The sequence below is a fragment of the Brassica rapa genome, chromosome A02 (assembly GCF_000309985.2).
Source record: "Brassica rapa cultivar Chiifu-401-42 chromosome A02, CAAS_Brap_v3.01, whole genome shotgun sequence".
NCBI lineage: Eukaryota > Viridiplantae > Streptophyta > Magnoliopsida > Brassicales > Brassicaceae > Brassica > Brassica rapa.
In genome coordinates this window covers 25,538,999-25,565,563 of record NC_024796.2, presented here as the reverse complement: position 1 = coordinate 25,565,563, position 26,565 = coordinate 25,538,999, and the positions used below count along the sequence as shown (strand labels likewise).

General features: G+C 35.1%; 4 protein-coding genes across 4 annotated transcripts; 2 read left to right on the top strand and 2 right to left on the bottom strand.

The window, feature by feature from the left end:
* The first annotated feature begins 3,122 nt into the window (after positions 1–3,122).
* LOC117132010 lies at positions 3,123–8,160 on the top strand. The gene is made up of 4 exons (XM_033285301.1): positions 3,123–4,982; positions 5,235–5,819; positions 5,987–6,390; positions 6,969–8,160. Exons 1-4 carry the CDS (start codon positions 4,137–4,139, stop codon positions 7,690–7,692), a joined length of 2,559 nt encoding a protein of 852 aa, XP_033141192.1. The 5' UTR covers positions 3,123–4,136; the 3' UTR covers positions 7,693–8,160.
* Positions 8,161–8,572: 412 nt separating this feature from the next.
* On the bottom strand, positions 8,573–10,924 carry LOC117132009. Its single transcript, XM_033285300.1, has 2 exons — positions 10,577–10,924; positions 8,573–10,483 (listed from the first exon to the last, which is right to left on the bottom strand). Exons 1-2 carry the CDS (start codon positions 10,922–10,924, stop codon positions 8,573–8,575), a joined length of 2,259 nt encoding a protein of 752 aa, XP_033141191.1.
* Positions 10,925–12,287: 1,363 nt separating this feature from the next.
* On the top strand, positions 12,288–18,844 carry LOC103853885 (cytochrome P450 705A1). Its single transcript, XM_009130786.3, has 5 exons — positions 12,288–12,756; positions 12,836–12,920; positions 13,087–13,307; positions 15,900–16,706; positions 18,079–18,844. Exons 1-5 carry the CDS (start codon positions 12,745–12,747, stop codon positions 18,697–18,699), a joined length of 1,746 nt encoding a protein of 581 aa, XP_009129034.2. The 5' UTR covers positions 12,288–12,744; the 3' UTR covers positions 18,700–18,844.
* A 642-nt stretch (positions 18,845–19,486) lies between these two features.
* On the bottom strand, positions 19,487–24,847 carry LOC103853887 (AP2/ERF and B3 domain-containing transcription factor ARF14). Its single transcript, XM_033283974.1, has one exon. The coding sequence runs from the start codon at positions 20,723–20,725 to the stop codon at positions 19,745–19,747; it is 981 nt and encodes a 326-aa protein (XP_033139865.1). The 5' UTR covers positions 20,726–24,847; the 3' UTR covers positions 19,487–19,744.
* Between the last annotated feature and the right edge of the window lie 1,718 nt (positions 24,848–26,565).

Here is a 26,565-nt window from a genome sequence, read left to right as displayed (position 1 = left end):
ATTAGTTTGTTCATTATCTATTTTTAATAGTTAAATAAATATATAATTTATAAATTAAATAATAGAAAATGGTAAAAACAATAAAATAACAAAAATTAATGTTATTTTTAGTTGTGAGTAAATTAAATATGTAAAATATATTTTTATTATTTTATTTATTTCTTTATTCATCTTCAATTTTAGTGAACAATAAAATATATTATCAAATTTCATACGATAATAGTTAGTGCGAAAAGAATTAGATAATTCACAATTAGAAAATACTTGACCAAATTGTAATAATCTAAAAGAAGAAGAATCTAAAATGTAAAATAAAATACATGTATGACACGTGTTGAAAAAAACCCCTGCAACTTGTAAGAAGAAGGAAAAAAACCAACTTTATATATATATATAGATTGTTGGCGTTATGTAAATTTTTACAGATTACCTTAAATCTCTATAATATTATTTGAGAAGTTAATTTCTTATGTGTCACGCTCATGTTAACTCTCACGATGGTTAATTACACAAATACTTTTAATGAATTAAAAATATTATATTTAAATATTATTATTGAAATTTTTATTTAATTCCTTTTTAAAATTTTCCAAATAACATATATGATAAAAAAGAAACATTTATAAAGTTTAAAAAACAAATTTAAAAACAAAAATATGTGTATATAAAATATGATTTCATTAAAAAGGAAACTTCACAAGGTAGAAAAATTCCATTTAAAAAATATTTTTAAATAACATAAAATATACTTTTGAAGTAATAAAATATTTATTTATATCTATATTTTCTTATATAAAAATATGTATTTGCATATAATGTGATTTCATAAAACAACATTCACACACATAATCTCGATATTAGAAAAATAAATATTATTTCTTTTAGAACATCATTTTAAACAATACAAAAAATATATTTTCAAAGTAATAGAAATAGTTATTACTTATCTATCTATTTTTTTAGATGATTACATAAAATAATTAAGAAACATAAACTGATATATGTTTAATTGACTAAAAATAGTTTATAATTAGTATTACTGAAATGTTTTATTTATTTTTCATATATTTAGTTAACTATAATATCTTTCAATAACAGGAAAATGTTTTTTATAAATTATATTTTACTTATATAATATGATTTTTAAAATACAATCACATTTTTTTTAAACTGCTTATTTTTTAAGAGATATTAAAAAATAAAAATAATTAGCAATAAACATCTTTTGATCAAATAATTATAAAATATTTTAAAATAACATAACATTATATGCTTTAGCGAGGTAAATATATTATATTTTATCATTATTAAAATTATTATTGTTCATAATATTAAATTTGCTTTTAAATTTTATGTTTTTATGTTTTTAAAACTTAATATGACTATAATTAAAATACCAATTCAAATCTAAATTCTTTTAGGATTATTCAAAATAAATTTCAGTTTACCATGTAATAAATCTAAGGCATGAAATTATTTAGAATTTATAAAATATTTTAATTATTGTAAATATTGATATGTGTTCATGAGTTTCCAAAAATGTATTAGTTACTTATGTATGTAACTTCATATTGATCATCGCTTTATTTTCTGATATTTTTGTTTTAAAAATAAACATATAATTTGATAAATATTATGAAACTACATGCACTTTTAAACGATATATAAAATTAATTTCATTTTATTTAATTATAATAAAAATAATTATATTTCAGTTTGAATTTGAAAAACTATATATGTAACTCAATATACTCATAACATGAGTGACTCGACTAATCCAACTTATATTAAAATCATAGACTTAACTACAATAAGAATATATAATTATATAATAATAATTTATTTTATAAACGACTCAAAATATATTAACAAATGGAAATAAAATATTAACAAACTGTTATAATTTAGTTCTTTTGTTAAATTTATATATATGCATGAGACTGTAGAATATTATCGTTATATTAATTTACATAATTTGGAATCAGACACTTTAGTTATTTTATATTTCATTCTAAGCACAATATATATTTTAAGTTACCAACGTAAATGCAAATAAGAAAATTAATTATATTTTTAATATATTTAAAATGAAAAAATAGAGTTAAATTTAGAGAAATAGATTCAATCTAATAATATACTCAAATGATAACAAAATTGGTTGTAAAAATAATAATAAAACCGACTAGATATAACATATTTAAAATCATATGTCTAATTAAATTAAAGTATCATAATATTACTAATATAAATTATGCATACAAATATAAATTCATTTAAAATTAAAACAAATAACTGTAAATTATTATAGTATATTTATTTTATAAATATTTTTACTCATGCATAAGCACGGAAAAATGACATACATCATCACATGACACTCCATCTGTGGCTTCGGTTAATAAGATGAATATTCAACTTGTTACAAAAAAAAAAGATGAATATTCAACTAACTCAATGCTATTTGTGTTTCAAAAAAAGATTAATGCTATTTGTCGACACACACAGTCTCACTGCTATAGTATCCGAGACATTGCATTGCTGCAGGAAGCATTGTCGTAATATTCTTGGAGACATTAAAAAATGGGGTTTTTGCCAAAACTAACCCACAACTTGATTTTAATCCCAAATCAATACCCAAACTTGAATCAAATGCAAAACTAACCTAAAAGCCTAGTGAAATTACAACTCAGCCCCTTGTGACCAAACAAAAAAACAGAAGCCATTTTTACGAATATAGCCCCAGTAAATCGTCTGAGTCGTCTGAATTGTTGGAAGTCGTCTAGACGACTGAAGTTTCAGTCGTCTAGACGACTGAAGTTTCAGTCGTCTAGAAGACTGAAGTTTTAGTCGTCTGGTACCAGCTTATTTTAAAAATAATTTATAAATCTTGTAAAAAATATTTTGATGCGTGAAAAATAAAAATCAAGTAATTATAAACAGTTTTAAGTGATATAAATTAAGATATGATAAAATTGATTTGTTTTGAAGATAGATGAGTGGAAGTAGTGTATCATTATATTCTTTGGTTTAGGAGTTTGGCAAACATATGTTGTAGTATTGTATGTATTGTTAGGGTTAGATCTTGGAAAACTAAAATGTTTTTTTCAAAAATTAGTTTTCACCAATATGTGTTTATTTCTGTGTATAGTAAACACTTTTCAAGTTTGATTTGATTTTATGAAGTGTTTAATTAGATAAATAAGTTTAGGGGTTATGTTTAGGGTGTGGACGACTTATATTTCGGTCGTCTGTTGAATAATTTACACGGACGACGTATATTTCAGTCGTCCACATCGTACCGAACCTTTAATTTTACCAATGTACGTTTTAACCTAACCGGATCATTTACCGGACATATAAAAGCTATTTTTTTCACTGTTTCACAATTTTACGAAACCCTAGCGCCGTTTCTCTCCAACGGCGATTTCGAAGGCGATAAGACGAAAACCCTACCGTGGTCGTGTTCCGCCGTTATCTTCGCCGGTAATCTCTCCGATTACGACGAATCTCGTTTCTCCTTCATGCCGTAGAGTATTTTCGTAGTTTAAACTGACCGTCCGCTTCTTTTTTTCAGATCTGAAATCTCGTTTGCCAAACTCCGCCGCCGGTATGTTATTTCTCATGTATTAAGGCGTTTAGCCGCCGGAAAAACCCTAAATATTTTAGTATTGATTCTTCTTTTCCCTTCGATTTGCAGATCTGTAACGGCTTGGGGCCACATCTTCTCCGACCATATCTTCTCGGACAATATATTCTCCAACTGTAAGTCATTCGTCTTTTGTTTAAAAGATTTTGAGATTGTTGTAGTCTTTTGCTGAAAGATTACCCAGACGACTTCCAGGAAGTGAGAAGACTACTCAGACGACTTCCAGGAAGTGAGAAGACTACTTGGACGACTTCCAGGAAGTCTTCTACTATGTCTTACTCTCTGGACGACTTACATGTAAGTCGTCCAGAGAGTAAGACATAGTAGAAGACTTCCTGGAAGTCGTCCAAGTAGTCTTCTCACTTCCTGGAAGTCGTCTGAGTAGTCTTCTCACTTCCTGGAAGTCGTCTGGAAGTCTTCTATAGCATTTAGCATAGTGCGCAACCTATGTGTTTGAGATGGTTGTTTGTGATTATTTGCAGGCCTTTAAATGGATTTACCAGAATTCCCGCCGAGGATGTTTACATTAGGAGAAGAGCCTGATGCAATCAGGAGCATTTCGTATCATTCTGATGACACGAAGTTGTTTAAAGCTCTATGTGATTGTCTCACAGCTGACGAATATGAGGATCTGAAGGCGTCGAAGTTAGGAGTGTTCATCAAATTCAAGGAGCTTGACTTTGGTTGGACTTCAAGGCTGGTACATTTTATGCTCTCTTTCCAGCTAGACATCAAGAAGAAGTTTGAGCTCTGGAGTCTTGTCGTTTCACAACCTGTGAGGTTTTCACTGATAGAGTTTGAATACCTCACTGGGCTGAACTGCGATTACATCAAGGACCTGGAAAATCCAAGGTGTGAGGTTACGACGGAGATGGCTGCTTTCTGGGAGAAGATGGGTGTTGATATCGATACTGGGCCAAGTATTGATCAGATAACAGAAGCATTTTACAACTGCGACGAGTGGTCTCGGGATGATCGCATGCGGCTGGGATACCTTGCCATCTACGCAGGGTACATCGAAGGGAAAAAGTTCTCATCCGCTACATCAGCTAGTCTTGCAAGGCTAGTGATGGATTTAGAAAAATTTGAGAATTATCCATGGGGGAGAGTGGCGTTTAAGGTGCTGATGGATTCTCTGAAGGCAAAAGACTTGACGCAAACTGGTTACACTGTTGATGGGTTCATACAAGTGCTCCAAGTGTGGGCGTACTATGCTCTGCCAGAATTGGGTGCTAATTATGGGTCTCCCGTACCAAACAGACCGTCTCCACTGTTGCTGGCTTACAAGGGTGGCAAAAGACAACGCAAATTTTTTAAGGCTGCTATCAATAAACAGGTACTTAACTTCACTCCTAAGACTTCTCAGACGACTTAAAGTTAAGTCGTGTGGAAGTCATCCAACAAAAGACCACTCAGACGACTTACTTATAAGTCGTCTGAGTGGTCTTTTTGTTGGAAGACTTTCAGACGACTTAACTTTAAGTCGTCTGTGATCAAAATACTTCTCAGACGACTTAACTTTAAGTCGTCTGTGAACAAAATACTTCTCAGACGACTTAACTAAGTTTATATCTTTTATTTATTGCAGACTATCGTGAAGAACTTCGTTCAGAAGGATTTTGATGAAATGTTTCCAAAATGGGACGGAGACGTAGATGACCCTGCCGCGGATAACATAATTAAAGTCATGTTTAATGATCCTGGATGGGAGTGGACCATGGAATGCTGGCCAGTCACCGGTACTCGCAAGGTTGTGAAGATGGAAGTGATTCCAGTGAAGAATGAAGTGAGTCCCGTGAAGTCAGAGAGTGTTGTGAAGGAAGAAAGTAGCAGACCTCGGAAGAAAGCTCGTAAAGGGTCTTCTGTTTCTGCTGAGAAACCTGCGGCGGGTAGTGAAGGTCAGCAGATTGAAAAGACCTTGAAGGACATATCTGATGCCATTAATCTTGGCTTTGGGACGTGTCTTAAGGAGCTCAAGTTACTGGCGGATAGGATTGAAGCTGTGGAGAAGAAGGTGGGAATCACCAACAGAGGGGGTTCATCTGATGATCGTCAACTTACAACCACTTCAAATCCACCAAAACCTGTTGACGAACCCGGGGTTAGTACCAAAACCTCTCCCAAAATTGCAGAGAAGAGAGTCACTAGGCAATGTGTTAGGAAGAGTCAGGACTGATGTGATTTGTTTCTTGTGTGCTTTGATGAACATGTGTGCTTTGTTTCTAGTGTGCTTTGATGAACCACTGTATGCCTTGATTCTGAACATGTGTGCTTTGTTTCTAGTGTGAATTTGATCTTTTGTTAATAGTTTTTAAACACACTGTGAACTCGAAATTGCAGAGTGAAAGTGTGAATGGGGCGAAAGCAGGACAGAAGGAAGCCAAAGAACCGAGTCTTACTACAGAACCGAGTTCCTCGAGAGAGCTCTGTCTTGTGAGTCCTGCAGACGACTTACCGAGTGAAGATCCTAGCCTTCTTATATTGGACAAACAAGTTTCGACCGCTTCAGATTTACTCGTTGAAGAAGCTAGAAGGCAGACAAAGAAGGAGACTGCTTTGGTGAATCTCCGTAAAAAAAGTGTGCGAGAAAGGAAGCTTGCTCCCACACAGCAAACTCCTTTTAAGGGAAACAGCACTGCCAAACAGATCATTCCAAACAAACAGGTTGGCGGAGGCTATGATCCTTTTGCACCCATTGACAAGATGAAGTCGAAGGAGCTCACTGCATGGGTGCAAAAAGATCCGTAAGTTGCTGTTAAAAATATGCTTACTTATATTTGATTAAAAAAAGCTTCCATTTGATTATTTACATTTTGTGTTTGCAGTTCTTATAAACTGCCTCTGAAAAAAAAACCACGTAGATGTCGAAGTCGATTCTATCAGGTCCTCCGAACCCCCTTAGAATGGCTAACCGACCATGTAAGTCTTCTGCTATTTTCTTACTCTTATATAAGTCGTCTGGTAGTTATCTGGTACTTTTCTGATTTGTATAAGTCGTCTGTGAGTCGTCTGTGAGTTGTCTGTCAGTCGTCTATGAGTCGTCTATAAGTCGTCTGGTAGTTATCTTACGTAAGTCGTCTGTAAGTCGTCTCTAAGTCGTCTCTAAGTCGTCTCTAAGTCGTCTGTGAGTCGTCTGGTAGTTATCTTACGTAAGTCGTCTGTAAGTCGTCTCTAAGTCGTCTCTAAGTCGTCTCTAAGTCGTCTGTGAGTCGTCTGGTAGTTATCTTACGTAAGTCGTCTGTAAGTCGTCTCTAAGTCGTCTCTAAGTCGTCTCTAAGTCATCTCTAAGTCGTCTGTAAGTCGTCTGTAAGTTTTTTTGACTTGTATTGTTTTATATGCAGCAAATGGATGCTTTTATTAATATACTGAGGCAACGGTACCAAAACCATCCAAAACATTTCAGGAGCGACAGAATGTGCTTTCTTGATCATGTCTTTTCTCGGCAGTGGAGGGCCTCCTACCCTGATTTTAAGAGCGACGCTCCTGATGCCAACGGTTTAGGAAGAAGACTCCCTGGTGGGGCGTGGAATTATCATGCAGGCTTGATACCTTCTTTTTGCCAATCTAAGAAGGTTTGGGGGGTGGATGTGGATGATATCTATGCACCTGTGAACTTCAAGAACGAGCATTGGATTGCTATATGGATATCGATCCCTAAGAGGCACATCGTCGTCTGGGACAGCATTGTCTCTCATATTAGGCCTGCAGAACTCGATGAGGTAATGGAGCCTTTTGTCACAATGGTCCCTTATCTGCTTGTTGAGTGCGCGCTCTCTGACGAACAAAAGGTTCAATACACATTGGAGCCATACACATATGCGAGACAAACCGTTGGAGTACCTCAGTGCCGAGCTGGTGATTGTGGGGTTTTCACTCTGAAGTACATCGAATGTCATGCTCTTGGGATAGAATTTCCCACCGCGTTTGACAAAAAACACGGGAAGACCATCAGGGAGAAGATGGCGCTGGATATATTTCGAGAGCTTCCTAAGTGCCATGAATGGGAAAACCAAGACAATGATGAGAACCTGGCAACGTATGATTAGATATTGGATGTGTTATTGCGATTGTATTTGAACTTGATGCTTTTGTGTACTGTTGTTAGGTAGATTAGGGGATGTTAACAGGGTCAGGATAGGATGATGTTTTTTGTAACCTATCCTCACACCAAACTAGAATTCCGTAGGAAATTAGTTTGGTAGTGCAGTAACCTTTCGGAATATGTAATGTTTAACTTGTATTTTTTAAATTGCACTGTTGGAATTAGTTTCGGAATATGTAATGCTTAACATAGAAGGTCTACAAAGAAAAGTTCATAAAACATATAAATTCATAACATAGAGTCTACAGAGAAGTTCATAAAACATAGAAAATCATTGGACGACTTACTTAAAGGTCTTCTGGACGACTACAGAGAAGTTCATAAAACATAGAAAATCATTGGACGACTTACTTAAAGGTCTTCTGGACGACTACAGAGAAGTTCATAAAACATAGAAAATCATTGGACGACTTACTTAAAGGTCTTCTGGACGACTTACAGAGAAAATTCTATTAAGACGTTGGACGACTAACCAGAAGGTCTTCTGGACGACTTACCAGAAGAAAATTCTAGTTAAGACGTTGGACGACTTACTTAAAGGTCTTCTGGACGACTACAGAGAAGTTCATAAAACATAGAAAATCATTGGACGACTTACTTAAAGGTCTTCTGGACGACTACAGAGAAGTTCATAAAACATAGAAAATCATTGGACGACTTACTTAAAGGTCTTCTGGACGACTTACCAGAAGAAAATTCTAATTAAGACGTTGGACGACTAACCAGAAGGTCTTCTGGACGACTTACCAGAAGAAAATTCTAGTTAAGACGTTGGACGACTTACTTAAAGGTCTTCTGGACGACTTACTTAAAGGTCTTCCACGTCAGTTCTTACATTGTGGACGCTTATGGCCAGTTTCTTTGCAGACTGAGCACCTATAAACCCTGTGTTGCTTCCGGGGTTTGCGTCCTCTCATCCTGGATAGCTCCAACCAAGATTGCCATCTTGATTTCTTCTGTCTCCCCGGACCACGCTTTACTTCCGGAGGAAAGCATGTGCGTGCCTCAACAAGTTGTCCAACACAAGGATATATATTCTCTGAGTATCCTGCAAACAAAGTATCCTTTGAGTAGACCGGCCACACAAGTGTGGAGATATGCACACCAGCTGCTGTTCCAGCTGCTATAGCATGAGAGCAAGGTATTTTCTCGACTTGATAGACACCACAATCACACTTTTGAAGTTCCAGATCAACATTACAGTCCCTATTGCCACCTTTCACAAAGAACTTCCATCCATCAATTTGTTGGACTCTCAGAGTATACGCGTTCTCCTCTCGGACAGCAAGCAAGTGTTCAACACCCCGACTATGTTGAGTTGTAAGACTCAAAGCATCTCCTCTCCTTTTCCAGTACCACCTTCCTAGCTTCTCCCTTATGAACTCCAGCAGGAACTGAATAGGAAATCCTCTTGCTCGCTTCAGTGCGGAGTTAATTGATTCAGCGATATTGCTCGTTTTTAAGTTGTACCTGTCTCCCTGACAATGAACCCTAGACCATAGGGTCACATCGGCTTCCTCCAGATACTCAGCAAGATCCGGATTTGCACTCCGTATCTCATCCATGTACCGATCAAAATCGTAAAGTGTATGAGCATAAGCAGCACCTTTCACCAAGTACAAGAGATGCTTCCCTTTATACTTTTTGACAATATTCTCTTGAAGGTGATAATAACATATTCCTCGGGTTGCCCAAGGAAACACCTTTTCACACGCATTTATAATGGAGGCGTGCCTGTCGGAGACTATCACCAGAGGATACTCATCAGATACACAGCTCGCCAATTTTGTGAAAAACCATTCCCAAGATTCATCATTCTCACCATCTACGATCCCAAAAGCCAATGGATATATCTGAAAATTACCGTCTTGTGCGGCTGCAACCAACATAGTACCCCCATACTTCCCACTTAGGTGAGTCCCATCTACCACAATGACCCTTCTCTGATACTTAAATCCTCTGATTGAAGCTCCAAAAGCAAGAAATAGATACTTAAATCTATTCAGAGAATCAAGTTCTATAGCTGTGATAGAACCCGGATTTGCTGCCTTGATTTGCTCCAAATATGAAGGCAGTCGCTCATACCCGTCTTCCGCTGATCCTCTCACCATTTCTTGCGCATATAACAATGCTCTGTATGAAGTGGTGTAATCAAGTGTCATGCCAAACATGTTCTTCATTGCATCTTTGATATGCTGCGGATTCAACCCATCAATGATTCCAACTCGATCTATGAAAAGTCGACCAATGTACTTCGGAGTACAACGTTTCCGCTGAGCGATTCTGTCTGGGATGGAACATGTATGAGTTGCCAAATACTTGGTTACCCAAAACGTTTTAGTCCCATGTTTCACACTTGCTCGGACCTTCCATTGACAACCACTAACACGACATGTTGCCACAAACAGAGTTTTCGTTGACTTGAATATTCTGAAGGAGAACCTACGCCTCACCGCTGTCAACCGCAACTCTGAAAGCAGTGCATCCTTACTAGCAAAACTCTGGTTGACATAGATTCTGTCTGCAGATGATCCTTCTCCTTCACAACCATATGCCCCTTTGTAATCATCAAAACAGATTTCATCATCTTCTTCCTCATCCTCATCTTTAACCTTTCCATACTCACTATAATCCTCAGCATCAGCAACAACAGGGATGTCAGCATCCTCCTCCCCATCATGATCCTCAGCTTCATCCCCCTCTTCAGCTTCATGCCCCTCCTCAGCTTCATCCCCCTCCTCAGCTTCATCCCCCTCTTCATCTTCATCGCTCACATCAGCTTCATCCCCCACCTCAGCTTCATCCCCCTCCTCAGCTTCATCCCCCACATGATCTTCATCCCTTTCCTCTGAAACCGTTCTCATCTTGCTAAAGCTTGATACACAAAGACGTACTTCATGCGTTTTAGTTATCTCGAGCAAGTTCCGAACTTGTCTATCACTTGTAACATGAATAGGAGGAAGGTCTGGAGCCATCTGTTGTAATGAGTAGGTTAGCTCCACAGACTCTGTGTTCATGTCCAGGTTATAATCTTCTTGAGCCATTGCAACAAGATCAGCATGTGTCGAACTTTCATTCAAAAATAACATTCTCGCTCCTTTGAAATGATCAACCACAAAATTCCAACATCCATCTTTCAACAACCATTCTCCATACACTGCATGTAACTGACGCATCATCTGAAAAAGTCAAAATATAACACATTAGCAAACTTAGAACAAAGAAAACGAAAGTTTATTAAAGACTGACGCGGACGACTTCAATCTAAGTTGTCTAGACGACTAAACTATATGTCGTCTGGTCAACGCAGAGGTTATTTTTGCAATTGACTTTGAAATCTGTTATTTCGGACGACTGAAAGTTAAGTCGTCTACTATTGTTTGGTTAAAAAAAAAACTCCAAAAAAGCTAGACGACTTACATTTCAGTCGTCAGAGGTTAGTTTTGCATTTGACTGGATTATTTCAGAAGTTTGACTTTTTGGACGACTTACATTTCAGTCGTCTAGTGAAAATTAAAATAATAATATTTTTTTAAAAGTAGACGACTTACAGTTAAGTCGTCATAGGTTAGTTTTGCAATTGAAAAAAAAAACTTCAAGATTTAATTATATACAGACGACTTATAATTCAGTCGTCCACGAGACGACTGAAATGTAAGTCGTCCAGGATTTACGAGGTTTGACCAGAATCTCGGAAAAAAGTCCTGGACGACTTACAATTAAGTCGTCTGGTGGACGACTGAATTATAAGTCGTCTGTGTATAATTAAATCTTGAAGTTTTTTTTTTCAATTGCAAAACTAACCTATGACTACTTAATTGTAAGTCGTTTACTTTAAAAAAATATTATTATTTTAATTTTCGCCAGACGACTGAAATGTAAGTCGTCTGGGGAAGTCAAACTTCTGAAATTATCCAGTCAAATGCAAAACTAACCTATGACGACTGAAATGTAAGTCGTCTAGGTTCTTTGGAATTTTTTTTGAAACCAAACAATAGTAGACGACTTAACTTTCAGTCGTCTCAGGTTACAGATTTCAAAGTCAATTGCAAAAATAACCTCTGCGTTGACCAGACGACTTCCAGGTAAGTCGTCTACAGCCAGACGACTGAAAGGTAAGTCGTCTACAGCGAGACGACTTCCCAAGTAAGTCGTCTGACGAACAGATCTGGAAAAAAACTCGATTTCATACCTTAAATTGGTGAGATAAGTTCCTTAGCATACATAAGGCTTCTCCAAGCACACAGAATCACAAACGAAAGTCACCCACCCATAATCGTTAGCTTCTATGACTTTATGAACCATAAAAATTTTAGAATCAAAATCTTGGGTTTTTTTAGCTCATTGTGGAGAGAAAGTGAGAGATATGTTGTGTTTAGTTCACAAGAATGGAAAAAGAAGAAGGGTAAATCGATTTTGGGAGCATTAAGAGCTTCAAATTGGTTGTTCATGGTGGTTGTGGTATTGATGACAATGGCAATCTTGTAATTACTTGAAGATGATGAGGGTGAGAGAGTAAAAATGTCATTTTCGAAAAAAAAAAAAAAAAAAAAAATTGATGGCATTTTCGTAAATTATATGAACTTGTGGGGTGAATAGGGCAAAACCAATTTTCAAAAAAAAAGGAGGTTAGTTTTGTGTTTGACTTTAAGTTGTAGGTCAATTTTGCAAAAACCCCTTAAAAAATGCGGTGGGTGCGGTCACAGGTGCGGTTTCGGGAAACGTTGTTGCGGTAGCGTTTGCACGTTCTTTTCAACCGGTTATTTCATTTTTTATCCCCGGTTTTGTGAAACCATCTAGAAACAAGGCAGATATATTATTAGATGCTTCTACAATGATCATAGGTAACATAACAAAACAAGTTGGGTTATGTGTATCTTCTCTGCTCAACCTAAGTTAGAGAATCAGATTCCAAAAGCTTAATATAAAATTTTATCATAAATCTCTATTGTCCTGACCATAAACATATCTTAAAACATTGTTGCTCTTTCCTCCTATGTCGGAAAAGGTTTGTTTTGTTTTGTCTGTTTTTGTTAGATTTTTTTTTTTTTTTTTGTGTTTGGTTTGATGTTCGAGGTGACAAGCAGAGGCTATGTTGTGCTGTTATGCGGATAAACTTGGATTGCAATGCATGTTGTAGAAAAGTAAGAAGGCATCTCATCAATATGAAAGGTTGGTTGGTATATAATCGTTATCATGTAGAAACAAATTTGTAGAAAATGAGCAAGAGGAATGGCATGAAATCAAAATTGAAGTTCGTGCATAATGTTGAGATGAAAAGCTAAAGAATGCGATACTAATATTATATAATACATGTTCTTGATGTTTATTTATGAAGAAGTTGAGACACACGTGATCGAGAAAAAGGAACGCAAGATAATTGTGTGTGGACAATTTAGACCATCGGACATTGCAGTAAAACTGCAGAAGAAAATGAAACGGAGGGTTGAGATTCTTGAGATTGAACATCTCTCTGGCGACCACGGCGGAGGAGAAGAAGAGCACTACCATGAACCACCGTATGAACCGCAGTATGAATATCCCGTACAACCTGATCAGGTGAGCACACCATTGTTGTGTTAATTACTTCTCTTTCATTCATTTGGTCTCTTATCATCTATACCATGTATGTATAACATCAGAAGAAACAAGTTTGTATATACAATCCATGATACATGATATCCATGGTATATTTAGTTTGATATTAAGAATACTAGGAAACAAACCCGCGCATTCACGCTGGTCTATTAAATATTTTACGAAAAATTTAAAATTTTTAATATTAAAAATATATACACAAAAATTATTTATAAATACTTTATAAAACTTAGTTATTTATTTTTATTATTTATTAACTATATATATTTTATTATACACAAATTACTAAATATATTACACGAACAAAAAGTAAATTGAAACTATTCTAATTCTACATTATATTTTATTTCAAAATACTCATCAATCAAGGGATTTATGAAAAGATAAAATATTGAGTGTTAGATACTCAAAAGAAGAACAAACAAATTTGAAGAGGTGTTCTATTGATCTACAAAAAAATTTAGAAAAAAAAATAGGAACTTGTAAACAAATCCGTTTACAATTACAAATAAAAAAATCAATGTTGACATTAAGATTACCGAAAAAATATTTTTAGATATGCAATTTTCTTATTACAACATATATATTTACCTTCATAAAAATATAAGATTTATCGAAGATTAAACAGCAGAAAACGGTTACAGAAATATAATGTTATAAAAATAAGTGTCATCATACAAATTGCATAAAGTTATAATACAAGTTGTTAAGTTTATCAAGATATAATTGTCAAAGAAAATGACAAATTTAGAAGACGCAACTGTTGAAAAAAACTAAGACAATGAATTGATCATTTTAAGAGTTTTAACTATTTTGACGAATGAAGACTTTAAATTTTGAATAAGTAATTCATATCTGAAATAAATTAATCTAAAACATTTAGTAAAAAAATTCATGTAGAGAATGATGATATAAGAAACTTTAAAAGTAAGTTTTTCTCATATGGTAACTTTAGAATACAAAGAAAACTAAAATAAAATTAGACAAAAAATAATAGGCTCATAAAATTTTATTCAATGGAAATAGCGCATCAAATATATGTTGCATAGATTTATATAAATCGATATTTTTAAGAATTGTGTATTATAGAATAATCAAAAGAATAAAGTAACCATAACTTGTAAGAAATGTTTAGTTTAGTTTTAGTTTTAGTTTTTCCTTTATTCATCGAACATTATTCGCAGAACCAGATTTTATTTTGGTTTGCTGCTGACTGGTTCGACTTTTCAGACCTAAACGGGTTTTGAAGCGGACCAGGCCATACTTCTTTGGTTACACCATCAAAGCTAAAATCATGATAACGCTAAACCCATCAGTGACATAACTCTTCGGCATGCTTGCCAACGAGAATCCCGAATCTCTAGAATCGTTGTCTGTCACGTTGAATTGCTAAATAAAATTTCATTATACGATATTACTATTATATACTTTCAGATCTCCATTAACTCACCTTCTGATATTTTAATGGACTAGGAGAGGTTCCTTACATTTAACCAATGTTTTTAAACCCGACCCGGACACAGAACCGGACGACTTACCGGGTTACTGGGTCACTGGTTCGATCACGGGTGAACTGCGGGTTGATAAATAAATTAATTTTATTATATAATAATATATCAGCTATGTAAATAAAAATATAGAAACTAAAGTTTAATATTTTATAAATGTTTTTAAAACATAAAATAATAGTTTGGATATGTATATATTTTATGTTTAAAAACATTTAGAAAATACTTAACTTTAGTTTTTATATTTTTATTTCTGACATACAAAATATCAAAAAAAATAGTTTGAACTATTTAAAAATTTTCCTAACAACGTAAGAGTTATGACATCTAAGATAAATCCAAACATAACATTTATAAATATTTATTATTTAAATGCCTAATGTGAATAATAAATTAAAGTACAAATAGAAAATAAACCAAAAGTAAAAGATCATTGTAATAAATTATCAATAACGGAAATAAACTAACACCAAATCACATCAATTAATTTTGGTTCTCTCTACCATCGTTCACTTTATTTTCTTTAGGTGACATAGTAAAATTTTCATCAAAATCTAAAAAACAAAAATATAAAACTGAAAAAAGAAAACCTAACTTCTTTTTTTTGTCAGTACCTAACTTCTTAATTGGAAACTTAGAATATAAAACATAATTAAAAACTAAAAAAAAAAGAAGTAAAAAGTTATTTATTGGTTCGACCGATGGTTCAACCGGTACCGGGTTCCGGGTTTTACCGGGTTTTTGCAGATTTTTGCGAGTTTTTAAATATTGGGTTTTTCACAAAACCCAAACCGGATTTTTTCTGGGTCACCCGGTTTACCGATTCAACCGCGGGTCCGGGTCGGATTTCAAAACACTGCATTTAACTATGAAAGTCCTTTTTCAAAAAAAAAAAAAAAAAAGAGAGGTTCCTCTGTTTCATCTCCCTCGTCTTCTCTTTTGAGCAAAAATGGAAGCTATGACCAGCCTTGACTTTGAAAATAGTTTTATCTTAATCCTCCTATGCATCTTCTCAACCTTTTTTCTATTTGCCTTCTTCCTCAAGAAACCGAAGAATGTCTTTGACCTACCTCCGAGCCCTCCTTCTCTTCCTATCATCGGTCACCTTCACCTTCTCTTCTCTACTTCACTCCACAAGTCTTTTCAAAGAGTCTCATCCAAGTACGGACCTCTGCTCCATCTCCGCATCTTCAATGTCCGCATCCTTCTCGTCTCCTCTGCCTCGGTTGCCTACGAGATCTTCAAAGACCACGACATGAGCATCTCCTCCCATGGCCCAATTGGCATCGATGAGTGCATTGTGTTTGGTTCTTCTGGCTTCATCAAAGCTCCCTATGGAGATTACTGGAAGTTCGTAAAGAAAATTATCACTACTAAAATGCTTGGACCCCAGGCGCTGGAGCGGTCACGAGGCCTTCGTGAAGTTGAGGTAGAGAGGTTCTACAGAGATCTGCTTGATAAGGCAGTGAAGAAAGAGAGCGTTGAGATAGGTGAGGAAGCGTTGAGACTTGTTAACGTTATCCTCGGAAAGATGAGTTTGGGAATGAGTTTCTCAGAGGAGGAGAGAGTCTCTGAGTTTAGTGTCGAGATCGCTGCCTTGACACAGAAGATATTTTTGCAACAAGTACTGCGTAAGCCGCTTGAGAAGCTCAGGATCTCACCACCATTTAAAAAGGAGGTGATGAATGTTTCATACAGGTTCGGGGAGCTACTGGAAAAGATCATTGTGAGATACGAAGAGGAAAAGGACGAGCATGAAGGTAGTGAAATTATGGACGCATTGTTGGCAGCTTGTGGAGACGAGGATGCAGAGTATAAGATCAACAGGAGCCATATCAAGGCGTTATTAGCGGTAAGTCTAATCCTCTCACGTTTGGTATAATATTTCACTGAGCTTTTAGTTTCCTTTTAGGCGGTTAGGCCTACACATTTACTCCGATCCGAAAATCCACACCGTAACCAGACCAATGTAACTGAGGTGTATACATTTCAGCCGGAAATCTGCCCCGGAACCAAACCAAATTACGAAAACCAGAAATCAAACCGAAACCCTCAAATATCTGAATAATTCTTATGTTTTCATATCCAAAATAACCAAACCGAGCCATACAAAAACCAAACAAATATTCAAATATATAGAAATATTATATATAACACATAACAAAAAAAACATATATATATATATATATGTATATATATATATAATCCACTACAATATCCAAAAGTATTTAAAAACCCGAACTATCCAAAATTATCTGAAATATCCAAAATTATCTGGATCATCCTAATTACTTGTAATTACTTGAATAGCCTGATATTTGATCATTTTTTTATTGAACCTGATATTTTATCTAACTGATCCAAATTATCTAAAATAACCGAACCAAAATCAAACAAAGCCTGGATTTTTTGGGTATTAAACGGTTCCTAATTTTAATATCCGAACTAACCAGAACCCAAAACTATCTGAATCCATCTGAACAAAAAAAATTAGTGGTTCCTAGATGAATCCTAAAATCCTCTATCTAAACTATCAAATACCCAAAATAATCAAAAATAAATGTTTCAGTTTGTAAATAATCCCCCAATAGAACTGACTTTTTTTTACAAAAAAAATTGTTTGAAAGTTTTTGAAATTCGGTTCACTTTGGTTTTAGATAAAAGAAATGTTACAGAAATTAATTAATAACTCTTTTAAAAATTTAGTACACTAAAATATATTTGATCAAAATTATTAATTTTGTTAGTTTATCTGGTTGATTAAAATTATTAATTTAATATTTTGGTTTATCCCTTAATTTTTTCAATTGCATATAATCCATTGGTTTTATAATGTAAAATGCTTTTAAAGATTTTGTGTTCTTTAAAAAATAAGATATTTTGATCTTTCTATGCTAACTTTAACTTTTGGAAAAAAATTGCTTAACTAATTACATTTTACAGTTTATTATGATTCGTTGAACTATTTTTAATTTCTGTTTTTAACAATGCTTTTTAAAAATTAAATTTCTTAATCTTTAGGTTTTTACTTTTTAGATATAACATCATAAAAAATAAAGCAAATGGAGTATTATTCAGGTTTCGTTGAGGTTTCATTTTGAGTGATAGAGTAATACAGGTTCAAGTTATTAAAAAATTTGATCCATTTTCAGAAAAATATGGTTCACCTCGAGTACTTAGCACACCCACTGAACCAAAATAACAGTATATATTAACAACTGTAGGAGCTTTTCTTTGGAGCTGGTGACACCTCTTCAAAATCAACACAATGGGCAATGGCTGAAATCCTCAACAACCATAAAATATTTGAGAGACTGAGAGAAGAAATAGACTCCGTTGTAGGGAAAACAAGGTTGATCCAAGAAACTGATCTACCAAAACTCCCTTATTTGCAAGCGGTCATCAAGGAATCTCTGAGATTACACCCACCGGGTGTTCTCTTGCCAAGAGAGTTTGAACAAGGGTGTAAGATCGGAGGGTTCTACATACCTAAGGGCACGTCACTTGTTATTAATGCTTATGCTGTGATGAGAGACATTGATTCTTGGACGGATCCTGATGAGTTTAAGCCAGAGAGGTTTCTAGGGGAAGAGGATGCGAGAAGAGAGCATGTACTGAACTTTCTTCCTTTTGGTGCTGGAAGGAGAGCATGTCCTGGATCAAATGTGGCCTATATTTTAGGAGGGATCACTATTGGAGTTATGGTGCAATGCTTTGACTGGAAAGTTGAAGGAGTTAAGGTTAACATGGAAGAGGCTACTGGAAGAGCTTTCTTGGCTTTGGCTCATCCCCTTAACTGCACTCCTCTTCCTCGAATCTTGAATATTTTACCTTCAAATTTGTAGATTCTTGGTTTATGAATTCGAGTTTTTCCCTCTCTTTCTTTTTTTTTTAAATGAATAATGGTTCGGAAGATATTTATTACTTAAAATATTTGTTATCAGCAACGTATCACATGTATACATGTTTTGAATCCGAATGACATATAAAGTCACTAGCACTAACAACTAGAATCGTAATATAACACGATCGTATTTCTTTACTAATTAATCAAAGTTTTATTGTCTTAACAAAAGAGTTTCCGCAAGCAAAGTTATCATTAGAGAATCTATTTAAGTCTGAGTCCGTCATTAAAAAACTTTAGTTTAGCTTTAGAAATAAATCAAGAAGAGAGCTAGATATTGTTATAGGATAAATTGGTAAATAATTTAGTAATTTAGCTTCGTAATTTCTAGTTTAGTTGTTGGTTGTTTGGTTTAAAAAACACATGTAATCATGTCCCTTCTACAGGAATCAATCAAACACAAACAAAAACTTAATAACTAGGAAGTCTAAGGTTTGACGACATGTGCATCTTCCTACAACAAGATTCAAACTATATTAATTCTCTCTTTTAGATAACAAATCCTTCTCAACGGAAATCAAATTTGTAACCTCTTAAATCCCAACTAGGTGATCAAAGAGTTCTATCCACTAGACCAACTTATATTTCTCTGATTCCATTATCATCTTGTACCATCATCAAATCTGTGTTCCTTCAAGATGATTCTTCTACCTTTGTATTTGATCAGCAACAGGAAAACGAGGGGATACTCTTCCACATGCTAGAGGTGGGTTTCTTGTGACATCTAATGTGTGTTTTAAGTTCTTGAATCCTTGAAACACATCAAATTGCATATAAATTTGGGAGAAAAAAGGAAAAAAGAAACTTACAATGTTCACCACTCACTTGACTCGGAAGAATTTAACAGAGACAATTTAATTTGTTTCCACGAAATTTAATTTGTTTCCAAGAAATTACAAGGAAAAAAACAAAGAACGAGAGTTGTTAAATTGTAGTTACAAGGCGTTGCTTCTTATTACTCAACGACATCTCCGTTTCTTCCTTCACTACGACATCGTTTTTCGAGACTTAATCGAAGCAATGTCAACGCCGAACAATCTCACTACAACCCGGCCCGTATCCTGTTCCAACCCAGCCTTTGACTTCCACCCAATATACAACTCTTGATCCTGACCGTTAGATCTTTTAAAACTGATCAAATCACCGGCACAGAGTCTCTTTTCTTTAACGAACCTGCTCCAACCTCTAGTCAACACGTAGCTTTGACTACTGTTCCAGTACGAGTAACGGAACCTCCACACTTTCCCGTTAACGTCTTCGAAATTTAACAGCGTCCCTCTCACGGAGTCGTCGCCGGTTAACGGTAACGGAAAATGTTTCTCCGCTTGGTGTTTCGGTATCACTAAACGGTTTAGCTTCCCGACGTCACTCGGCGTTACCGTTTTCTCAAACAGACACTCCGCCGTTTTAAACCCCGTCACAACCGTAACGTTAGCAAACGCCGTCTCTTTCGTGTCTCCGTTACCACCGTTACGTTTGCGTTTCCTCTGCTCTAACTCTTCTTTGTAAGTGTGTTTCCTCAACATATCAACGATCTCATATTTCGAATGTGCGTTTAAGAACTCTACTTCCTCTCCGTCACCGTTACGGAACGTCGCGTCTAGTTTGAAGTTAGTGACGGCGTCAGGGCCGCGGAAACGGTGAGCGGCGACGTCGTAGACACGCGCCGCTTCTTCTTCTTCGTTGAATGTCCCGAGCCACACGCGCTTGTGCTTCTCGTATATCTGAGCTCCCCACCTTCCGTTTGGCTGAGGGACGACGCCTTTGAACTTTGACGACGGGAGCTTTCTTGATTCTGCTTCGACGCCGTTTTCGGAATCAAGAACCACGCTTGACCCGCTTCCCATTCTGTATAAACTCGCCGGAGATGACAACTTCGCCGTCGTCGGCGGCGGTATAATCTTGGCCGAAGTGTGGATGGATACAGTACTTGTTGAGCTCTCATCAACACTACTCACAGCTTCCATATTAGAGAAATCACAAGAAAGTTGTGAAATTTGAGAATGAAGAGAGAGAGAGAGAGAGAGATTTGGTAATGTTGTATGAAATGTATGTGTGAACGTGTGTGACAATAGCGTGTATATATAGAGAGACAAGAAGGAAATAAGAAAACATCAAGTGCATGTATATATTTAATGTTTTAAATTTTAAATTTTATTTCCTTTTATTATTTGTAGAATGGCAGTATGTTTTAAGGTGATAAAGTATACATATGGGCGTGTGTATGGGTTTTGTGTGTGTATGCTGTGGGTCAACTTAAATTCACAAGAAGATTCATGCAATCAGAATATTTTTCATTATTTTTAATAAAGAATACAGTACATCTTTTATTCTGCATTCCATTTCATTTGACATACCAACTATCACCACAGTTTGTTTGATAGTTATTTTTTTCCCCTCAAATTGTTATATTATTAATCAAAAGGGCCAAACCCAGTCGGCATAAATCCACAGTACACAGGAACCTAAACAAAAAGCCCAATGACTACATGGGTTACAAGTTTTTACGGCTGAGGCCCAAATAACAGGGAAAATGGTCTACGGCCCAAACGAAGGAGACCGGGCAGCTTGCCCGATACGCGAGTCAAAGAGGCTGGGGATCGACACACGTGTAGAGATCTGGAGCATCAGTGTGACACGCGTCGTCCGCCTCGACTTGATCGCAACCGATTCGCAAACCCGCCGGAACTTTTCACCGACACCCCTCGTTTCGCCAGAGCTCAAATACTGACAAGCCTCCGACGAAACCCTAACCGTTCTTCACCGCTCCATCTTCACGCCGGGGAGTTCCATCTATCCAAAGAGGTCTCCTCCGACTTTGAATCGCATCAAACCCTAGACAGGCGAGCCGAGAACCACCGCTCTTCTTCTCTTGAGCGTCGTCACCATCGTTTCGCCGACGCTCGAACCATAGAGCCACCACCGAAACCACTTTTCTTCAAACCTTCTTACCTCTATGCGGAGAGCATCATCGATCTTCTTTGAGATCTCCTCCGTCTTAAGAGAGCCGCAAGTAACCACACACAAACCCCTAATCCCGACCCGAACCTTGGGCGGACCACCACTTAACTCCACTAGATCCGACGACGCACGGCTATGGAAGCCTGTACCCCCCGGAGACAAGACCGACGAAGCGTTGCTGAAGAAGCCAAACCACCCCCCGGAGACATGAGCCGACGACGGGGCTTTGGTAGCCTCCATCCCCCGGTAAATAACTTCCGCCTCCACACGACTGCGCCTTCACACCGGTATCCCAAACACCGTTGATGTCGTTTCACTCAACGAGTTAGCGCCAACCGGACGTTGATACAACCAGAGCTCAGGCAAGGCAAGCCGGGAGAGGACAACGGAAAGACATGGACACAAAAGAACAGACGGCCATACGAGGGTCTCCGACAACGGCATGTGCGCATACGCGCCGGCCGCTCGCCGGAAACCTAGATCTACTTTCTCTCTACTTTCTCTCTCTTACTTTGTCCTTTCTCTCATAAATGTTTGATAGTTATTTCATCAAGGGGATATGTTGTTAGTGTTAATTTATTATGTTCATAACCAGAAAAGTTATAGTAATTTGTTCTGCACTGCATGGGGAAGTGGGGCAGGGTGGATAAAAAATGATTTACATGAAAAACTGAATAATATTTGAAGTTCATTCCCCCTGAGCTTTTGATAGGCTCATTTACAAGCATGGTGTTCTAAAGAACCCAATTATTATAATCATAAGCAATAGATTCAATAACGAAATTATTGTTAAGGTTATTCCTTTCTCACTGAGAATTATTTTTTCTTGTGACAAATCTACCTGATTTTTTTTCCCACGGGGAATCGTTTGCAAGCATGAATCCTCCATGTATACAAATAATATGGTCGATGCTCTTGTGATAATATGCCTTATCTTTATTCCATTCTTCGTATATTCTCAAGCATCTTTATTCCGTTTTATTTTCTTCTACTACAATGGGAAGCATGTGTGTATAGGCAGGATCGTTCCTGATCGTAGTATAACAACTTTTGCAGAATGTTGAATGCGATATTAAAGTAAACGAATTGAGGCTCTGCTTGTGACTATGTATATCTGTCATTTAAAACGAACAAGGTAAATATATTTATGATATACTAGGGCAGATCTGCGCTTAGTATCGGTTTTTATAAAATATATAATTTTATGTAATTTTTTTTCTGTGTTCAATTGGTTGTAAGTGTGATTATGTTAAGAGAAAGAGATTGAGTTTTCAATTACCAGAATTCTTTTTTTTTTATGTCAGAGTATTTAATACTGTGAAAAATAAAGTTTTTAACTTTGAGATAATTTTAGTCACTAAAAATATATTTTGTAGTTGTTTAGTACAATGTCATTGCTATTATTAGTATTTGTTTTTTTTTTTATATTTATGTTATATCTGAGGATTTATTTTTGATTTATGTTATGTCAGTAATTTGCTAGAAGTAAACTAAAGCAAATGTAAAACACACCAAATAAACAGAGGAATAGTATGCTTTGATGATTATATATTTATACTTGCATAAAATTTTAAACTGGCTATAGAATATTATGCACAAACAGATATACGACCATATATACGACCATATATTAGTTAGTGGGTGCCATTACAATTTCTTTATTGGTTTGTGATTCTTTTTTTCTTTCTACAAAAGCTTATATTCTAAGAGTATATACACAAAGGGATTCGAACATAGGAAATGCCTTTTTGAATGCACATCAAGCACGGCTCTGTATATATATTGGAAGCTAGAGTCAAACAAGAATTTATCAAGAATTGCAATTTTTATCTGAAATTCTGGCCGTATATAGTGTCCATTTTTTCAAGGTTTATTGAAATTTGGAAGCTATAAAGAACTTAAAAACTAAAAGTCTATGGATTTGGATATTATGGGTACGTATTTCAGTTCGGTTAAGGGCATCTCCAATGAAACATTATAATTTTCTCTATATTTCACTTTAAAATAGAATAACTCTATTATCGAGTTAAATTTTCTCCAATGGTTCACTCTATAATAGAGTTACTCTATAATATAGTGAAATTTAGAGTAATCTTATTTTTCACTCTATATTTGGAGTAAAAAAACAAGATTACTTTATATTCCACTCTATTATAGAGTAACTCTATTATAAAGTGAACCATTGGATCAAATCCAACTCTATAATAGAGTTACTCTATTTTAGAGTGAAATATAGAGTAAATTTTAGTGTACCATTGGAGATGGTCTAATACCGTTCTCCGAATATTTAGGATTGAAAAGAACTACCTAATTGAACCGATGGAATCAACGGTTCGGGAGTGATTACTTCGGTATACTTTTTGTTGCCAAAGTCGTTAATTCACTCATGGAAGTGGAAAATGAATCTCACTTTATCAAACTAATCAGAGAAGAAAAGAAAAATATGAAGAACTAGACTTGTTAATTCACTCATGGAAGAAGACAAATCCATACAGAAAGACAAAGCGGAAGATTCTGTGGAGAAAGAGATGAGGTTGTGTAGCACAAGAGAAGATGATGTAATGAAGAACAAGAGAAGATGAGGTTGTGGAGAAGAAGATCGTGATGAGGTGATGAAGAAGAAGATCTTGATGAGACGAGTTAGTGAAGAAGAAGAACCAGACATCGGCGTTTCGTAATGAAGAAGAAAAAGATTTGGTTTAGTCGGCTAAACCAAACCGAATTAACCAAAACATTATTTTGCTGTTCGATTTTACATTATTAACCGACATCAAACCGAACTCCCCAAATTCAGGTTCTGTTTGGTTTGGAAAATTCGGATCTGTTTAAAATCTCAGGCCTATTAAAAACTGTCAGAATACTTTCAGTACAGTATCACTTTTACGGTTCACAAATACTTTGATTTTCGTTCACAAAAACACAAATACATGAGTTTCAAATTTTGTTAGTATCTTTTGATTCAAATTAGTTGATCTAACATCTTTTTTTGTCAACATTGATCTTACATCTTAAACAAAACGTGCATACATATCACAAAATATCAGGGTTTTTCGTATTTATGTGTCCATACAATATGTTATTTAATTCATTTTGACGTTCGCAGTAGTTTTAAAACACATATAAATCATTTAAAAAAGAGTAATTCTTGGGTTCACCAACCAATAGGATTTCATTATTTCAAATTTGATATCTTCTAAAAAAGGAAACAAAATATTGTCAAGTTATATTATGTTTTTAAAATAAAAAGGTAAAAAAAATAATAATTACAAAAAAAAAGTTTTTTTTAAAAAAATATTGTTAACGTCGTCAGCAAAATACTAAACCCTAAATCAAAATACTAAACCCTAAATCCTAATCCCTAAACCCTAAATTCTAATCCCTAAACCCTAAATCCGAAACCCTAAACCCTTGGATAAATCCTAAACCCTTGGGTAAATCCTAAATCCTTGGATAAATCATAAACTCTAAATCAAAAACACTGAACACAAAAATCATAAACCCTTGAATGTTTTAGCGTTTAGGGATTAGGATTTAGGGTTTCGGATTTAGGGTTTAGGGATTATAATTTAGGGTTTAGGGATTAGGATTTAGGGTTTAGTATTTTGCTGACGACGTTAACAATATTTTAAAAAAAAAACTTTTTTTTTGTAACTATTATTTTTTTTACCTTTTTATTTTAAAAACATAATATAACTTGACAATTTTTTGTTTCCTTTTTTAGAAGATATCAAATTTGAAATAATGAAATCCTATTGGTTGGTGAACCTAGAGGTTCACCTTAGGGGGTGAACCCAAGAATTACTCTTTAAAAAAATGGAGTTGGTGTGACCGTGTGAGAGAGACAATCTGATTCTCCGGCGCCCAATATTTTCGCAGTTTCAAAATTGGTCCTTTTTAAAACAATTAAGCATTTTCTTCTTGTTTACGTGTTTTGATTAGCCAAGTTGTCTTTTCAAGCTTTTCAGTGTCCACGCGTAAGGATAAGGTGATAAACTTATACATAATTTTCTTTGTTTTTTTAACTAAATGATATATATTAAAAATAATTTCGAATGGACATATCAAAAAAAATATAGAAGCTTTCAGGACACACGAAAAACAACGAATTTTAAAGTTACCGAATTACACACAATGCACAACAAAGACAGTGGAGAATGAGGCTCCGACTCTGATGAACACGGACAGCCATCAGTTCACCGTGTGTCCAAGATATATACACTTTCTTAGGTTTGGAATGAATAATGCAGATCAACAGAAATTGAAGATCATGCAGACCAAATAGAACAAGTGCAGATTAAACTCGTTAAACTAATTTATTGAATTATCATATTTGATTGAATGCAATGTTTTGAAATCTGAACTTGACACTGACTCAGTATTACAACTAGATAAATAGTTAGACTGGTCCAACCGATTCAACTGGATTTTATATTTTAATTTAATTTTAAATTAAGTAAATATATATATGTATAACTATAAAATTATTTTTATAATTGTTATATCATTTTTAGATTATCATTTTTAGAATCTAAAAATGATATGAAAATAATATAAATATAACAAGTTTGACCGGTTTTGACTAGGTTTACCGGTTTAACTCAAATCCGTTTAGAAGAGCGAGTCACAGGCCAACCAGTCGGTCTGGTCCAGTTTTCAAAACATCGACCGAATGATTAAATATATGTAAATTAAATATCTAAACAAAAAAAGTACAAATTCTTATATATAAAAATAATTATTATCATTATAATAAATACAATGAAAATTTGAGCATTATATAAAATTAAATATGGTTATAACATACTATGAAAATTTTACAATATAAAGTATTTTTAGTTGTTCATAT

Coding starts and splice junctions, on each gene's coding strand:
- LOC117132010 (XM_033285301.1), top strand. CDS start 4,137: ATGGATTTACCAGAATTCCCGCCGAGGATGTTTACATTAGGAGAAGAG. Junction 4,983..5,234: donor AGGCTGCTATCAATAAACAG/GTACTTAACTTC, acceptor TATTTATTGCAG/ACTATCGTGAAGAACTTCGT. Junction 5,820..5,986: donor GTGTTAGGAAGAGTCAGGAC/TGATGTGATTTG, acceptor TCGAAATTGCAG/AGTGAAAGTGTGAATGGGGC.
- LOC117132009 (XM_033285300.1), bottom strand. CDS start 10,924: ATGCGTCAGTTACATGCAGTGTATGGAGAATGGTTGTTGAAAGATGGA. Junction 10,484..10,576: donor AGGAAAGGGATGAAGATCAT/GTGGGGGATGAA, acceptor GAAGCTGAGGAG/GGGGATGAAGCTGAGGAGGG.
- LOC103853885 (XM_009130786.3), top strand. Junction 12,921..13,086: donor GCATCTCATCAATATGAAAG/GTTGGTTGGTAT, acceptor TTATTTATGAAG/AAGTTGAGACACACGTGATC. Junction 13,308..15,899: donor ATCCCGTACAACCTGATCAG/GTGAGCACACCA, acceptor TTCTTCCTCAAG/AAACCGAAGAATGTCTTTGA.
- LOC103853887 (XM_033283974.1), bottom strand. CDS start 20,725: ATGGAAGCTGTGAGTAGTGTTGATGAGAGCTCAACAAGTACTGTATCC.